The sequence below is a fragment of the Cyanistes caeruleus genome, chromosome 13 (genome assembly GCF_971803275.1).
Source record: "Cyanistes caeruleus chromosome 13, bCyaCae1.hap1.1, whole genome shotgun sequence".
Classification (NCBI taxonomy): Eukaryota; Metazoa; Chordata; class Aves; order Passeriformes; family Paridae; genus Cyanistes; species Cyanistes caeruleus.
Window position 1 is genome coordinate 17,184,341 of NC_141713.1, and position 17,458 is coordinate 17,201,798.

Below are 17,458 nucleotides of genomic sequence, written 5' to 3' on the forward strand. Positions count from 1 at the left end.
GTTAAGATCAAATCCTAATTAACTCAAGTGATGAAGAAAAGAATATTTTCCCACTTTTGGTATTGGGTGTTGATGCTCCCAGTTGTTCCCAGTTTGCTTGCTCTTGTTCCCAGTTTGCTGTGGCTGCAGGGGTGCAGAAAGAGTCCCCAGTAAACTCATCTGAGTGTAGATGGTGCATGTGAGTGCTGGTGTCAGAATTTCTGCAGGTGCCGATGGAAGGCAGGATTGGTTCAGGATTAAAGAGTTTTGCAGTGGTAGGGAATGGAGAGAAACCAAACAGAGGTTTTTCCTCGCTGGTAGGGAAGCAAAGACTCGTTGCACACTACCACTGAAAAACAATTTTAACATAAAATACATTTTGAATGTCCACTTTTTTTTAATGGAAAGCATTTTGGTAAAACCCCTGAAAAGTAGAAATGTTGAAGTTTATTTTGTCCAATGAGCTGGGACATTATCATGTATTTGCCAGCAAGAAGACATTTCTGATATTTCCTTTTCTCCAGTCTTGTAGTTTTAAAATTTTTCCAAAAATTCAAATGGAAAACCCTGAAATTCTTTGACAAGTCAATCTGGGAGTAGTTCTAGCTATTATGTAGGTAGAGCTGCTGGGGGTTAGGCAAAAATAACATTTGCCAATAGGAAAATGCAGTTTTAGAAGGTCAGATTTTTCAGAATTTCAGGACTTTAGGTGAAATTTTTCATTCTGAATTTTGCCATGGATTAAATTATATCTGGAAATGCTAAAGATATAGGGGTGGTTTCCAAGAATATAACTAGGAAAGAGTATATTGTTTCACTCTCGATTTAAAATAATGATGGCTACAGTGCATGGAAAGCACCAGAACTCACCATTTCCTGGATGAGTGGCTCTGGTTCTGCAGGGATCTCCCTGGGGCCAGCAACGTGCCTCTTGAAAGCTTTTTTTGGGTTTGTCAAGTCTGAGGCCTTCATCTGCCTGAACTCTGTGATAGCTGCTAACTGAGCTGCCAAATCCTTTCTAAAACTTTTGTCCATGCTGAGGATAATTCAGCTGAAGGCTGCAGTTACAGAGCCAAGCATTATCAGCCTTTGCTGCTCATAAAGATAAGGCCATGAGATGGGAGCACCTGAGGCCTCATTTCAGTTGCATTCAGGCAGTGAGGGGGAGGATAAGAGGGAGAAGGGTAGGAGAGTAATGAGTGTAAGAGTGAGCCAGAGCCCAAAGTGCTGTTGATGCTGGGTGAAAATGATAGAAAGGGGGTCTGTGCTCTGCACAGGCCCGTGTCAGTCAGGGGGGCTGCAGCTGCCTTGCTGCATCCATGGCTTCTTGGCTGGGTGAGTCCCTCTCCCTCATGCCCTGAAGGAGTGTGCAGCAGCTCTCACAGTATTTAAGTCTCCACTGCCTCTTTCAGATTCCCTGTTGAGGCTTATTTTGATATTTAAAGGGCCTTTACCTTTACACTGCCTGCACAGTGCTGGCAGCTGCTCTGGCTTCCCCAAGCCTTCTCTGTAAGCAGAAAAAGCTGTTCAGCAGCTGGGGCAGTGTGTGCACCTGTGGTTGGGATGTAACCTAACATACAGCAGCATCTTCTTGCTTGGGGAACCCTCTGCTCCCGGGGCTGGCTGTGTCCCATCTCATAGCTGTTGTTTCAGTTGCCTGCTGAGGAGCAGCTCTGCTCTCTAGGTCTGAAAAGAAGGTAACATTTAAGGCTGGGAAAGCCCGTTTCACCCATTTAAAGTTTACACCACCCACTGGTCACTATGGGAGTGTCCAGAATAGTTTATGTTTGGGGAGATGGCCGGGGGCTGCCCACACTGTGGGAGGAGGATATGGTGATCCCACCCAGGGTGTACCTGCATCAGTAGGGCAGGCACTCCTACAGTTATCCCTCACCTCCTTGCCCTGTCTGCGTGAGGAACACAGTCACAGCACTTAGGGGAAGGGGAATGGAAGGGAGAGTGACAATGTGAACCCTAATGTGGGGCTGAAGACAGCCTCACCTACCCCACTTGTGATACTTTTCCCCCATCTCCTTCTCAGACTGCTGGGCACCCTGCCCTGCTGAAATGCTCAGGCCCCTGGGGAGCCCACCCAGGCCTCAGGGATGGGGGTGTGTGCCACTGGTGCAGGGGAGTTCAGCCACAGGCTGGGAGCAAGTGAAAAAGTCCTGCATCCCTCTGAACAACTGCAAAGGTGTGGATGCAGCTGTCTTGGCACAGCTAAATCTATGTGCTTATCTGGGGCTGCCTGGGAATGGCAATCTGGGCAGAAACTTATCTTGGTCTTGGTGAAGCTAAGTAGAGGTGGAACTGTCTTCTGCTGTGGCTTGTTGAACAACACAGGTTTAGGTGTCAGCTAATCCCTCTGGGAGAGGTGAGCCTCAAATCTCCATCGCAAGTAATAGTGGATTTCAAGTTTGTTCACCAGGCATTAGTTGTACTTACCAATGGTGATACAATTGTTGTGTGTCCTCACAGCACCCCAAGGAAAAACTGGTATTTGTTTAACTTGAAAAGTGCCAGAGCCCACTTCTCTTTCTTTACAGGTTACCTGGAACAAACTGTGGTGGGATTGTCCTGTGATGGGGGTCTATGGTCTTGATCTGTCCTTTGCCAAAGACTTCAAGACTCTATGTGCTGATTTGTTGAGGGTTATACTTAAATTCACATTAAAATCTCCCCAGAAAAACACACACAGATCTGTGTGCTCCCAGGTGTTCTCTCATTCTTGCTGCCTTTCACCACTGTCTTCTCCTGTTGCTTTCCTGTGCATGATACGGGATTAGTGTGCATAGCCTTAGACTCATTAAAGTGTGTTTGTGCCCCAGATATATGAGCTGGTAAACTTGCAGGAAATTTGTGGACTAAAGGTATATAAAGGAAAATTTTATGTTTTATTTTTATTTCATCATCAAACAGAGTATTATACATGTTTATTTATCATACATTAATTTGGCCTTTGTTGATCCATCAGCTACCAGAGATGGCAAGTGAGAAACCTTTCAGTGGTTACCTCAGAAGTGTTTCTGTTTCTCAGTTCAGATTTAAGTATCAAACCCACTTGCAAAATCTTTATAAATCAGACACAAATAGTTTTGATGCATTTGAAAGAAATAAATTTCACAGCAGTACCTTCTTTGTAATAGGGAAATTCCAGTATTCTAAGGAAATAAAATATCCCTCCTAAGGCAATCTATTTAAAATACCTAATAATAATATTATAATAATGATGATGATGCCAGGATGACATCTTGTACAGTAAAAATCTTTCAGTGTAATATTCAGATTTCAAATAATTGAAAAAAGGGCAAGATATCACCAGAAATACTGGACTCGCTGGAAAAAAAATAATTTCTGTTTGTTTCCTTTTCTTTCCTATCCCAGTAAGTCAAGTTCTACTTTCCTTTTCCCTGTTCTAAGGGTGCAAGTGCAACTCACTTGGCATCTCTGTGGAGTTAACAAAAGGGAACTGAGAGCAGAATGAGACCAAATGTCTGTATAAGTATTGACCATTTTAAATAAGAGCTAAGGGTTCATGGCAGCAGTGTGGTTTTGAAAAAGTGGTTGCAGAAATAATCCAACAGTCCCCAGGACACAAACAAGGACAAATATCCAGAGAAACAGCCTGTCCACTACCATGGCAACATACTTCCAATCTTCAATGACCTGGAAGAAAAAGCCAATTAAAGATATTAGAAATTTGTCATGTTCTTTTGGTCTTCCTCTTGCTAATGCTGAGTTTTTGTTTATCAAAAGAAAAGGGAAGAGATCTCAAGGTTCAGGGAATAAACTGGCTTTAGGCTTGGTAAGGGATTTTTCTCCTACAACTCATCTGAGCAGTGGAGAAAAATACAGTAAATATTTCTTAGCTTTTTTGGATACAACAGATACTGAGTGTGGTGCCATCCCTGAAGGACCCATACTATAATCCAATTAAGGATTTCTTCAATTTTAGTTTGTAAATTCTATTAATCTCAGTGGGCAAAAATAGATGGTGTTTATTGCTGTTAAACAAGGTTAGCTTCAGAGTTCTTTTCTTATCAGGAGTCATCTTATTCATGGGGCTTAATCCATATTAATACTGTTGCTTTTATTAAAATCCCTTTTTGCCCTGCATGTGTTGTCTGTGAGAGTCATGGCCATGATTCTGTCTCAGACTGAAGTGACTAATTGGACTATTATTGTAAAGGGGAAATATATCAATCTTCATTTGCATCTCAGGAATAATATTTCCTCTCATTGATTCTAGTTACACATGGGATGTCCTCACATCAGTGATTTTATCATCCTTGTCAGTTGAATCATGTCCGATATTAGAATATTACATATTTTTCCTTCGGTGCACACTTTTAATTCCCACTGCTGCTAATGGGAATTGAATGCTTCAGCAGTCAGACCATATAAATGTACATGAACAGCTGTTATCAGACCTCTGTGATAACGGAAGGAAGCAGAGAATAAAGTTATGAATATAGAAAAATTATCTGTAATATCAGAGGACCCTATGTGAAAAGCAGTAAGTGGATTTTCAATATATAAAATGCTCTTGAAAATTTTTCTTACTATCAGGTAAAAGCTTTGTAGATCCTTTAGTGTGCAACACATCCTTGCAAGAATTTCTGAGCTATTAGAAAACCTTTTCCTGCACTCTGAAGTCAGCTTCTGTTCAGTCAGTTTCAATGTTTACAAGCTCATGTCTAATGTTAATAGCTGAACTTCTTTATTTATATTGACAGTAATTTCAGTTAATAGAAAACATGAGCTACTCAGCATGTTCCTCTAGGGACTTCTGCAGGATCAGAAACCAGACTTTATTTAATTGGCTTGGCTGAGGGAGGGGAAGCACAAGAGGAACAGAGAATCTGGAGTCTCAGGGGGGTCTGGATTAGAGAGAGGACAATGGTAGGTATGAGGATGATTTTGTCCCAACTGTGGGTGCTTGTCTAAAAAAAAAAATCTGTGACCCACCAGAGTTTTCCAAGCATTACTCACAGAGTGCTTCCATCAGCTCTATTGTGTAGCTAGTGGTCTGTGAGTAGGGCAGGGGAATAGAGCAGCAGCAGCAGCACTGCTTAAATGAAGAATTTCTCCTAACCATTAATGAGTCTGGTATATATATAAATAACTCAAATGAAAGTAAAAACCTCTGCTGAGATTTTTAATCCTACCCATGGTGTCTGCCATATACAGACAGGTGTCTTAGCCCAGAGAGGATGTTTGCAAAGGCCTTCTACCAATTTTGCTTAATTTTCCTGCTGTGCTCAGTTAGGTAAATAAATGCATGAGCTGCAGGTACGTTGTTTCTGGTTAACTTCGCCTGGCCATGGGTCAATTCACAGTCTTATTGATTCACAACTGTGAAAAATATTCTATTTCTAACCTGGAACTGAATATAATTTTCTTCCTCTGCCAGCCACCACTTGAATGTGACAATGAAGCTTTTTTAAGAGTGTTTTGTGACTTACTGGGCAGTCAGCAAACTCTTTTTGTGGAAATAGCCATGTTATTTATCAGAAGAGTATCTGCAGTTACCAAATTGCTGCTCATTAATGGCATAAATTACTTCCTCTAATGAGCTATATCTAGAATCTCTCTAAAATCTTGACAATAGCTAGAGTTCAAATATGCTTTCTGAGGAACAGCATGTTACAGAGGAGGACAGGAGATGAAGTTTGGACAGGGATTTCTCATTTTTACTTACACTCTGGTCGTTGTCATCGCTTTTCATGTGCTCTGCTATAAAACTGACTCCATCAATTGCTTCTTGCACTTCAGGAGAAAATGTCGTGCCTGTTCTTAACCTAAAATCTCGATGACTGCTGACATTGTCAAGTGTCTCAGAAACTTTCATACCATATCTTTTGGCAGAAGCTGTATTCAGAAAATAGGTAGAGTTCTTGTAGAAGTCAGATGGCTCCATACAAGGATTCTCTGCTTTTGTCTTTTTGCAGTTGCATGGCTTTTGCTGTGGAGAATTATTTTCTGGACGCTTCATGAACAGATAGGCCGGGAGTCTTTCCAGGAAAACCAGCTTTACCCAGGGGGGCATAGTGTGAGTACTTGGAGATCTGTGGTGGACATTGAGCACACAGACACTGGTAACTATTGAGAAGGTCACCAGCACCATTGTAAACATGAGATACTTCCCAATCAGTGGAACATCTAGAGATGTTGGAGGGACAATTTTGGAGATCAGCAGCAAGAACACAGTCAAGGCAAGCAACACAGATATGCATAAGGTCATTTTTTCACCACAGTCTGAAGGCAAGTAGAATACTAGGATGGCTAAGGATGTAATTAGCACACAGGGAATGATAAGATTGATGGTATAAAAAAGTGGTTTCCTTTTAATAATGAAGTCATATGTCACATCGACATAATTGGGGTCCAGAGGATTTACAGTTCTTCTTCCTGGGAGTGCGACAATGTCCCACTCTCCACTTGGGGTGAAGTCATCCATGCTTGCCATGGAAGTCTTTAGCACCATATCAATTTCTGTGTGGTCGTACGTCCAGGACCGGAACTTCAGGGTGCAGTTTTGTTGGTCAAATGGGAAATGCTTCACCTCAATCTTGCAGGCACTCTTGTAAATGGCTGGTGGCAGCCAGCGAATGCTTCCATTGTTCTTTACAATGGCATTTGTGTACAGCGAGACTTCGTACGTGCCATCCGCACTAACGGGAGGAGAAGAGAAAGGGGAGAAAGTGATAAGACACTAGGAGGAAAAACATAGTTCAAAACAGAAAAGGTGTGACATTCTTGGTCTTGTGGGCCCCAGTTGTTCCAAGAATCAAAGTTTAGTAATACTTTTATTCTGAAATCTATGCTGTTGGGAGCTATAACTTGATAGGCAGATCGACGTATGCATTTCTCCCAGTCAAACAGTCGATTTTTGGTCCAATACTTACAGAAAAAAAAGTTATAAAATTATTATTAAATACCAAATACACACCTCTGTTTCATCCAAAGAAATTGATGTATTTTGTAAATGTTTGCTCAAGTAATTAAAGCTTCCTGCATCTCTGAAGGCTGAGTAAAAATGAGATCATGCCATGTGAAAACAGAGGTACCTTTGATCTGGAACATAGCCATGCTAAGAACACAAAGCATCACCCCTGAATTACAAGAAAATAAGGATGAGCAGCATTAGTTAGAAATGCAGGGAGAGTGGAGGCAGAGGAAATGTAATTATATGGGTTATAATTTATTGCGTCACTCCAGTTAATATTTACTTATTACAAAACAGATAAGCCATGGTATTCTTAGTGCCCACAAATAATCTTGGCTTTGTATCTCTTCCAGCTGCTGAACTTCCACCAGAGGAGTCTTCTCTATTATGATGGTTTCTTTAACTCAGGGAGAAGATCATTTTCTGTCAGTAGTATCTTCTCCTGCCCAAAAGTCTGGGCAAACAAGGTCGGGCTGTTTAAGCCATTAAGTATCCCAAGGTTGTATTCACGTTTGTTGACAAGGCATCATGGAAAATAGTGCTATTTCAGTGCTAAGGGTGATGGTTTTTTTTTTTTTCCAAGCAAGGAAATGCTATAAATCTCTAAGGCTTGGCATATGTGTCTGAATCAGTCAGGTTTGGCTCTGGAAAGGGCTCACCTGGGTGAGGCAATGAGTGCTGGCACTGAGCTGAGACTTTTGCAGCTAACTCATGCAGACAGTGAAACAACCAGATGCAGGAGCGAGTGGCTACAGCCACTAATAGGGGTTGTTAGTTCATTGCCAATAAAAGAGCTATTTTTTTTTAGAAATTAATTGTATCTTAGTTCTGACATACCCGTACTCCCTGAGTTAGCTTTGCTGTCGTGCCATGCCATGTGCTGGGCAGGCTCCTGGGCTGGGAATATGTGAGTTCTGGTGCTGACTGCCCTGTCTCTGTTGTGGGAAGAGGCTGGGCTGCAGTCTCAGAGCCCTCTGCACAGGTCACAGACAGAGCTGAGGGCATAGGGACATGCTTTGTGTTTTCCTGAGCACCTTGAACTGAATGATGCCTGTGAAACTCTGCTCCAGAAGCAAGAAAGTACATGGAACTGTCCTTTAGCTAAAATTCAATTGAGGCTTTGTACTAATGTAGAATTCCAATACAGTGAGGCTTGTTCCTGTGCATTTAAAAAACCTTTTGAAACTATTCCTTTCTATTTCTACAAACTATTAAATGGCATCACTTGGCCAGTAGCAAAAAGAAGCAGAGAGCAGAGTCACAATTTACCACAACAAGCTTTGAGCAGGCAGAGTACATCCTAATCCACTGGCTGAATTATTTTGTGACTAATACATTAGTTTAGTGTTCATCAAATCTGGTTTTCAGTAGTAGGATTCCAAGGACTTAACTCGGTTATATATAAACTTCCTGGGTTTCCCATCTGTATATCTTCATAAATCATCATGTGTTCATGAATTCATTGGTTTTCAAAGTGTTACAAAAGCATACATTTTGATTATTAAAAAAATCATTTATCATCCACTTCAAGGTTTTGCTAGAGTCTTAAACCAAAGTAAAACAAAATTGTCAGCTGTTTTTTTGAAAGAGGAACTGAAAGATCATATTTTTCTATGAACTATAAAGCAACAGGGTCAAATGGTGACAGATTTATTATGTATTCACAGAATAGATTTTTTCATTGCTTTATCAAAATAGAATACAATTTGGTTTTCTACATGAGTATGAACACCTGGAGTTATGGTATGTGTGAACTTTGTAACAGCTTTATGTCCTGGGCTCTGTGGTAGAAGGAGACAAAACTGTATCTTAGACCCTAAGATGTCTGATAAGATTCCAGATGTCTTCTTGCAACGGGATTTATACCTACAATTCATTCTTTCCATACAGTCTATTTTCAAATGAATCTCTGTTGTAAGCCTTGTCATGGATCCTCTGCTGTGACTGCTCACGCTGCAGACATCTTCCAGCTCTGCTGGGATTTCTTTAAGCAGAGTGCAGATGTTACTAAAATTATCTTTAAGCTAGTAGCCCAGACAGATACACTTGCTATTATCTAAAAGTGACAAAATTCAGTTTTAAAATTTTACCAGACCTACTTCATTGTTTCTGATGTTTGTTCCTTGATTAAAGTTTTGTTCATTTTTTGCATAAACTACACCAGTTTTACTTACTTATTATAAAGCACAATATCTGGCAACCAGATGTGTTTTGCAGGTATTCTCAGCTTATTTATTCCTTCATAGTCAGAGGGTTTCCAAGCCAGTCGATAATCAATCCACTCCTAAGAGAAGAATTGTAGAGCAGTGATGGGAGTGTCCAGACCAGCACTAACAAAACAATCATGTGATGGAAGGAAAGCAGTCACATTTGTGGTTTGCAAGAGCCATTTCTATGTTAGTTTGTTACCTGGTTCAGCCAGACATTCGTAGTCATGATCTGCTCCCGTTCATTCTGCAGAGAAAAATAGAGACAAAAACTGGCCTCTAAAATGTTTCACTTTATTGCAGTAATAAGATTTATTCAGTGGATTTTTGAGCATTATTTTATCTAGTGTATTTCAAGACAGATGTTTCTCTGATGTAAGATGGCCAGTCTTGTGCACATACTGATGATAAATAGCAACCCCATAAATACAGAATTCCAAATGCCTTTTAACAACAACAGTTATGGCAGGAGTGAGTGTAGCTATTTGGAAACAATGACCACCACCTTGCTGTTTTCCTCCCCCACCCCCCTTCTCCACCTTTGATTGGAAACAGGAAGAACATTTGACCATTGGGGAAGCCTACATGAGGTTGTGTGAGGTTGGTGTAAGGTTTGCCATGTAATCTCTCAGCTGGCAGGCTCTGCTTCATGAACTGCTGTCTCTGGACAGCAGTCCAGAAGAGAAACCTCCCTGTAGAAGATCTACTAGGAGGATTTCTGCAAGAAAATTCTCTGATCCTGTAGATGCTTGAGATTGTTGGAGCCTACAAGATACCTAATTTTGTTCTGCTTGAAGAGTGAGACTATAGAGGGATAGGGACTGAACTGTGCTAGTCTTGATCCTTGCCCATTCATCCACCTTGTTTAGGTTGTTGATCACCTCTGGGGCCTCTGGAGGAACACACCTCCCTTTTTATGCCCAGAATCTGCAGTCTGGAGGGACACTGTGCTCATGGTGGTAGTGCAGGATGTACAGAAGCATGTCTGTATCCAGATGGAGTTCCCCAGGAGAGAGAGAGAACTTAACTAGAATTATCTGCTATACATGGCATTGAATCCTGTGTGTATACATATATACATCTATGTGTATCTTTATATAATATACAGTCTACATGTGTGTATGAAACTTCAGCTGTTTGTACAGTTTCCCTTTTTTTCCATCAGAGTCTCTCTCATTTCCAATTGAATTTCAGGACATAAATTCTTTGTCTCTAAAAGTTTGCAGTAGTCCAGTCACTAGCCCTTATACAAATTCTGATAGGGAGGCAGTCATCTGTATCTTCTTTGACATCCAGGGAGAGAGCAGCAGAGTTGAAAGCCCCAGTTCAGGAAATTATTCCCACTTACATGCTGGCTCTCATTCCCACTGCAATTAATGTTAACATCTCTTAGTAATTATGTTTTTATACCTTGGAATAACTGTCAAACACATACTAACCTTGTGGGTGAAAATGTCTTTTAGACCCACTGAAGTAGTTTTTATTGAACATGAGGATTGTTTTAACTATGTTAAGCTATTCCAGCCAGAATTATGTGTGGTTTTCTTTTCAACATTCCAGTGTTCTTTATTGGTATTCCTGGTATATCACGTGGTTTGGATGTGGCTTTGTCACTTGTTTTCAGGCCATTGAACCACTTCAGTAGAAGATGGATTAGCATTCCACTGATGGTGGATGGTGTGCACATTGCTGGTGTGCACAGTCCAGGATGGGTCCTGACCTGGGGTAACTCACAGTAGCTTGAAATTGGTGGAATGATTTTGAGTTTTAGCTAGATGGAATTCTATTGGATGAAGATCTGGCCCCAGTCCTTCAATGCCTAGGCATAAACTGATTTCCCCCCTTACCTCCATTGTGAGGTATAAAACCAGTTAATTGGATGTATGGATTCTGCCTATTAATAGTGTTACACAAATGAGGAAAGAGCAGAGACATAGCAATACCAGTATAACTATTACTTAGAGTGCTGTGCAGGTGGTATTGAATGTAAAGGCATAGCCTAATTTGAACTTACCACACTGATGAGCTGTGCCAGGGAAACCTGCAGCTCTATGGATACCAGCTGGGAGGAGTTGACAGCTGGCCGAATTAACTTATTGTATCTGTCAGGACTCAGGAGGTGGTTCATTAATTTTTCTTCAGCATCTGCTGCCATGCTTCCTGTAAAGCATCACAAAACAGGATTATGGGAGGGAGACTAAAGTGACATGATGTAGGGGGTCACAGAGTATCTATGCATCAGATCATCTTTGGGAAATAATGACAGCTTTTGATTTTCTAAAGACTGTAGGTTTATGTGAACAGGAGGATATGGTGCTTGCACTGGTATCTGTTCTGCTGAAGTTGACTGTCTTTTGCAGAGCACAGATCAAAGTAGATCAATCAGAGCCATTTTGGGGTTTTTTGCAATAAAATGTAAAGCTGAAATTGGTAGATACTTTTGGGATTACAAATTGGGAGACAATCACCCTCTTAATAGCAGGGGAATAATTATTCTATGACCAAGGAGAGGGGTCCAGCTGTGACTTCTCTCTTTAGTGCTGTAGGAGACAGAGTCGCAGGTACACATACAAATTTAAAGATTCTGATTTAGAGAAAACCAGCTGTAGGAGGCATGAAAGATTTTTTAATGACTGGAGACTCTCTGGTAGCTAGTGATGTTTCTGTTTCAAAATTTGAAAACCCAATGCAGTATGTTAGGCTTATTTTATGTAGAAGTAGAACCTGGTTTGTGGACCAGCACAAACATTGTAAATCTTTGATTACCAAAGCTGAAGTCCAGTGACTACAAAATATAATATCTACAGGTTACTGTCAAACAAGCCTGAACATTCCCTGTGGAGCAGAGCAGCTTCTGGCACAACCCCAGGGTTGTTTATTCTGTTCTCATGTTCTTTGTGTGCTTTTTAAAGTCATCCCAGTGGACTTTTCAAACCACTGTTGACCACCTGACAATACTGATGAGCAAGGTTCTCATCATCCTGCCAACAGAACTGAGCCAGAGACTCTGTGCTGTGTGTTGGGCAGTTCTGTGTTGTGATGCTGATGAAATTACAGTGTTAGTGAAAGCAGGTTCCAATGCAATTGAGAGAATGACTCTTCCATAGAAAAGGTCACCTAATTCAGCTCATCTAATTCACCTCTAGATTTTGCAGAAATGAGGGTAGTGTCCTTACAGCATACTTGCTTCATTATTTCCCAGACCAATTCCACACAGTAAAAAAACATTGGCCATGCAAGTGTTTTAAATTTGTGGTACATTAATTTGTTCTGGGGGTTTTTATGTTGTAGCATATCCATGAAATCTGGGGAAAGGCAGACACCAAAAAGCCAGGATCAAATAAGCAAAGCTGGTGTGCCTGTCTGTAAGGTGCCATGTTTCCTTGTGAACTGGGCTGCAAGCTGCTAGGCTGAACAAGTCTCTCTTGAAACTTGAAATCCTTCTGAATCCAACTCATAAAAAAATACCCTAAGACCTTCTTATTTCTGATCCAGTGAGAAAGTGAAATGAGGTAAAAGGAAAGATTATCAAACAGAGATTTCATATCTAAGAACAACTTTTACAAGCTCTGTTGAAAGGTTGAGGTAAACACCAGGCTTGATTTAATTCTTGTAAGGCCAGAATGGCCTGGTAGCCCAAATTTTTCATCTATACTTAACTTGAATTTGTTCTTTAGAATAGGCTTCTCAAATACTTTCCAAGGCATTTGGGAAAACAAATTTGGATGACTGTATCTGTGTTTGCTGGGTCAGTTTGCTTTTTGATTCACACTTGCTTTGTACCTCTCTGCAAGTCATTATAAAAGCCCTATACCACATGATATTTTAATATGACATTTGTTCTCAATGCAAGGTGCCTAATCAAAAGCTTATCAAGCTAGAGCTATGCTGAATCTTTCTAAGCTTTAGATTCTGGGGTGGATTTTGGGGTATAGCAATCAAGGAAAAGCTAAATTTGATACTGTAAAGAAAAGAGGGCCATGTTCTAGGAATGAATCTTCTTGTGGTTAAAGGATAGTTTAGAAGTCCTGTGGTAGTTCAAGAGAGAATCCTTGTTAAGGTTATTTTATTTGGTGGAGTTTTATGTGGGAATTGTTTGTAGTAGATATTTTTTTAGTAGACATTCCCACTTTTGCATATGTAAGTGATGTAAGCACATGGCTGTAATTCAAATATAAATTGTCAGTTGGTTTGTTTCATTCAGTTGTCACTGAATACTGTTAGCAAAGATGTGAGTTCTTGTTTGAATTGTTAACTGTGTTTTCACTGCATTTCTGCCTTGTCTGTGAATATTCCAGCATAGAGAGTATTTGCTAAAGAGACAGTAAGAAGTAGGAACTGTAGAATATTTGCAGAAAGTTAATTCTGGATTTGTAATTAGTTTTTACTCTGAAACCTGTGTTTAGCATCACAGTCATCTGGTCTGCAAATCCAAACATACTGTGGGGTCTGCATGTCTGATGAGAACAGCTCAGATTTCCAGGTACTGACTGTTAATAAACTCTATGAAGATTCATGGCAAGCCAGGACTTTAATTATAAAAAATATTTATTCAACAATGAATCTCTTTGAAAAATTATTACCTGTACTTAGTGAAGGCATTCCTTCATTAGGAATAATCCTTTATAAAATTGCTATTCCATTTCAGCCTTTGTAACTTAGTAATCAGAAATAAAGGGGCTACTTACTCTGTCACCTCGCTCAGAAGCCTGTATCACCACTAGATGTCAGCCCTGCAGTGTTTTAAAACTTGTTAAAACCAATCTCTCTGTGAATACTGGGGAAAAGGAGTGTTTCTTGTCTAATTTATATAGTCTACTTTCCATTAACCATCTACCAGATTGCACTAATGATAACTAAACCAGATGGCACTTAATGAGAACAAAATTACCAGGCATCCAGTTTCATCTTTATGTGCATTGTGTGTCAGTAGCCAGGCCTTTGAAACTTCTCTTTTTTCTCTCAGGGTTGGAAGAAATGGAAGTGCAGTTTCCCCCACAAAATGTTTTTTTTCCTAATAGCAGTAATCACCAGAGATGTTGCAGAGGGTAGACTGAAGCTTTTAGACAAATGATTTTAACAGCAATGATCAAGCAATCATAATTTGGGAGTGGAGTATATTTGTGTACTGAAAGCAATAATAAATAAAGCCCATTGGGGTGGATCCTGAGCTGGGGAAATTATTTTAGCTTCACTGAACATGCTACACATCTGCTCTGTGACAAGGAGAGCAATTGCCTCATAACTTGCAGTGCATTCCTCAGTAAGTTTGTTTTCTCTGTGGGACTATGAGCATTAAAAAAAAAAATTGCACCAAGATGCTTCCAATTTCACAGCAGAAGAAATTAAACCATGGACTTCATTCACTCTGCTGTGGAGACTTTCCTTTTTACATTGTCTAATTTAAATACATAAAATGAAGTAACTAGACATCCTGTGTTATGCTGTTTGATTTCAGTGTAATGACAAATTTGTTGGAGTGATTTTCACAGAAAAGAATAAGAAGCAATAGTGAAAAATACAGGCAAGTTTGCTGTTATCACTGTCTACATTTCAAAATTTAACATAAGACATTCTTTCTAGTGTTTCTCTGAATTCAGTAATAATTACTATTTCTGTAATAAATGTTGAAATAGTATTTGTTTGGAAGTAATATTGTAGCATGTGTTACCATTTTTGTAGTTTACTGTCTCACTAGTGACACACCAAGCTCCCATCTGTAATTAATAAGGAGCAAGTAAGAAGCAGCAATGAAGCAGTCCCATTATCTTCTCTGAAATTACTTCATAATGTTGTTACTTCTCAACATACTCTCAAAAAAAAAGATTTTCATATCCTCCTAGAAGAACACATGCTGATTTGGAATGAATATTGTTCCAATGGAAGTAGCAGTGAATTTACTGTATTTTAAGGACTTCTCATTTTTACACTGCAATTAATGCAAATAAAAAAGGAAATACTCATGGGTTTAGAAGTGTATAATTAAAAAATCTAAAGTAGCCCCTTCCTCTCCTTTTGTTACAAAGCAGATGTTTTCTAAAGTTGCCTTTCAGAAAAGGAAGAAACAAAAGAAGTGTGGAATGAATAGGTAATAATGGGAAGTGTGTGATCTGATCTTGGTCCACTTTCAGCCAGTTTCTCTGAGAGCACTTCAGTGGAGCCTCTCCATGGGAATAAGCTCCCATGCTAAATTCACTATTTCATGCTGCTGTCAGGCTGTTTGTGTTGGCTAAAACATATCCAAGAAATCCTGACAGACTGAGGGAAATGTTCTTGCATAAAAAGCATAAATATATGCTTTTTGTAGCATATATTTACGTATGACAACTTAATCTATACTGTTTCCATTCTAGTTAAAAAAATTAGGAATTAGGAATTTTGCAAAATACAGGAACTTGAGAAAATAATAGTAGAGGGATGAGACCTGTCAATTTATGGATCATGTCATGGTTCATTTTTCACCTTCAGCACAATATCTGCTTTTCCTATCACAGATGATCCTGGGAGCATCTAAAGGGATATAATTTAGTCATTATCATTTTCATCTCCTACAGTTATGTAATTTTATATTCAACCTAAGTGCCTGTCCATATCCATCATAGTGCATGTGCTGATACCGAACAAGCCCAAAACAACACCGAAATAACCAATTTTATACATCCTCTTAAAGTCAGCAGCCTCCCAAGGTGATAGTTACGGAGCTCATGTCACTGTCCTACCTCGTACCCCCAAAAGCTCTCTCTGTTCTGAAACTGATGAGAAAGAAAAGGTCACTTACCGTTCAGACAAAAGGAGCCCACTACAAAGAGAATGAGGGTGTGCATTTTCCCCATGGCAGTAAGAAGATGTGGATTATTGTTCTTCAACTTAGATAGCTGGCAATAGGCTCTGTTGGCAGGGATGCACAGGGAAGAGATGTAAAAGCAAACCTGAATCTTGGAGGTATGAAATGCCTGGAAAGAGACAGACAGTAGGACCTGACAGAAGCGTTCTGCAAAGTGGAATTTTCGTGAGCATAGTGGTCCCTCCCCCTTTGCAGCTGTTTAAAGAGCTTTGTGAAGAAGAAAAGCAAATAAGAAGAGTGAACATAATGTGATAACGTTGCAAAAGAGGAAATGAAAGAGCAAGCTAAGAGACATGATGTTCAAAACACAACTGCTTAATTCTTGCTACTAGATGACATTTAAAAGGCTTTCTGATTGATGAGTGCAGTGGGTGGGAATAGCTGTGTGGGAAGAGCTGGTTATAACTTTGTGCCGTAAAACCTCTTAGTGTCAATAAATTATAGCCCCAGCAGAAGGTTATTTTCTGTGTCAAGAGAGAAAGTTTATTACCTACTGCCAACCCTTTTCCACTCCAAGGCCCACACGTGTGATCTCTTTAAACTAGAGCTCCAAAAACTTTTTGGCAGCACCAAGAGAGGAACAGAAAATATGTTGTCGTTAACATCTGATAGGATTTTTAAAAGAAAGGTAAAGCAATCTGTGGTGAAGTAACAGTAGGGATAAAGACACTTCAGAGGAGCATTAGAGAAATTCTACAAAATTCATCTTTTAGAGCTGAAGGGCTTAGCAGACTGTAGAGTGTCATGTGTTTTGGTACTTGCTATGGGAAGATGTGTGTAGAAGGAGGGGGAAAGAAGATTTTATGTGCCCTTTGCAAGCACTGTAGGACAGGCTGAAGTCCATGGTTAAAAAAAAAACCCAAACCAAATTTGATTCCCTGTAAATTATAAACTTTTCTATACATACATGTAATCAATTTTGTTTAGAGGTGCATTTATTGTATTTATTCTATGCAAATGTCTCAGGTGATAAAAAGTTCTGTGGACTATAGAGTGGAATTGATGGTTGATGACTTCCTCAAAAAAAAATTCTCAGCACACCAATTTCTCCCCAAAGGCAAATTTTCCTTCTGCCAACCCAGCCTCTGTGTTTTTGCAGTGGTTGTAGGAGGAACAGATGTGTGGCCCCTGAAGTCACTGTGTTTGTACCACTTTATGCTGTTTGGTGCTTTTAGCTGAGTAGCAGTTCAGGGTGTAACAAAACAGGCTGGGATTGCTTCTCCAAAGCAGTGGGACCTCACAGAGCCAAAGGGTCACAGACCATGCCCCAATTGCTCGGGTTATCCTGCTGAGGCTGAGGTGGAAGGGAGGAATTACCACAACTGGATTTCATATTCCTTCCTTTGCCATCCACTTGCATTCATTCATTCTGACAGAGCACTCAAGCTCTTCCTTCATCACTCTGTGCTCTGCAATTGTTTTCCCCACAGTGATGCTGCAGGATTCCATTTGTTCATTAAGTTGAGGTCCCGAAATGAA

At 40.0% G+C, this 17,458-nt stretch overlaps 1 protein-coding gene across 1 annotated transcript; it reads right to left on the minus strand.

The window, feature by feature from the left end:
• Positions 1-2,854: 2,854 nt before the first annotated feature.
• CHRNB4 (cholinergic receptor nicotinic beta 4 subunit) lies at positions 2,855-16,393 on the minus strand. Its single transcript, XM_023934224.2, has 6 exons — positions 15,914-16,393; positions 11,150-11,295; positions 9,338-9,382; positions 9,103-9,212; positions 5,681-6,653; positions 2,855-3,645 (listed from the first exon to the last, which is right to left on the minus strand). The coding sequence occupies exons 1-6, from the start codon at positions 15,966-15,968 to the stop codon at positions 3,505-3,507; spliced, it is 1,470 nt and encodes a 489-aa protein (XP_023789992.2). The 5' UTR covers positions 15,969-16,393; the 3' UTR covers positions 2,855-3,504.
• Between the last annotated feature and the right edge of the window lie 1,065 nt (positions 16,394-17,458).